Consider the following 721-nt stretch of genomic DNA (forward strand, 5'->3'; position numbering starts at 1 on the left):
ATGGATCCCACTGTTGTCCCATTCCAATGGGAATTCTGTGGGTGGATCTCCCTCCAATCCCATTCCCATGGAATTCCATGGATGGATCTCACCGTTATCCCATTCCAGATCCCCCCGATGTCCACGTGTCCGGGAAAGAGGAACACGGGATCCTGACGTTGTCCTGCCACACGTACGGATTCTACCCCGGGATGATCGGGATCAACTGGTTGAAGGGGGATGAAGTGCGGGATCAGGAGACGGAGTGGGGCGGGATCGTTCCCAACAGCGACGGCACCTTCCAGAGCTGGGCCAGGATCGAGGCGCTGCCGGGGGAGCAGGAGCAGTACCGGTGCCGGGTGGAGCACGCCGGAATGCCGGAGCCCGGGATCTTCGCCTGGGGTGAGGCTGGGAACAGGCAATGTGGGAACTGGGCATTTGGGAAGGAGGAATTTGGGAGTGTGGGACAGTGGGATGGGGGTAACCCTCCCCCTCCTCCCCCTGCTGCCCTTCCCAGAGCCGGAATCCGTCTGGAATTCCATCCCGGTGTTGGTGGCTGTGTCCGTCATCGCTGCCATCATCATCATCGGCCTCCTGGGAGTCGGTGTCTGGAAGCTCCGATGCGGTAACTCCCGGGATGGGGGTGGGGAAGGGGCACGGATCCGGCCGGCAGCATTCCGGGGATCCTGTGCCATGGGTGCTGATCCCGCTTTATTTCCATAGGGAAGAGGGAGGGGAATGG

General features: G+C 61.3%; 1 protein-coding gene across 1 annotated transcript; it reads left to right on the top strand.

The window, feature by feature from the left end:
- Nucleotides 1-75: 75 nt before the first annotated feature.
- Nucleotides 76-716, top strand: LOC113979607 (class I histocompatibility antigen, F10 alpha chain-like; the record flags this gene model as incomplete). The annotated part of the gene is made up of 3 exons (XM_027706950.1): nucleotides 76-381; nucleotides 497-604; nucleotides 703-716. Coding segments are annotated over exons 1-3 (426 nt in total), but the record flags the coding sequence as incomplete, so codon positions are not given.
- Between the last annotated feature and the right edge of the window lie 5 nt (nucleotides 717-721).

The sequence above is a fragment of the Neopelma chrysocephalum genome, unplaced genomic scaffold (genome assembly GCF_003984885.1).
Source record: "Neopelma chrysocephalum unplaced genomic scaffold, ASM398488v2 Primary Assembly neopelma1_85835, whole genome shotgun sequence".
In the NCBI taxonomy this organism is placed as follows: domain Eukaryota; kingdom Metazoa; phylum Chordata; class Aves; order Passeriformes; family Pipridae; genus Neopelma; species Neopelma chrysocephalum.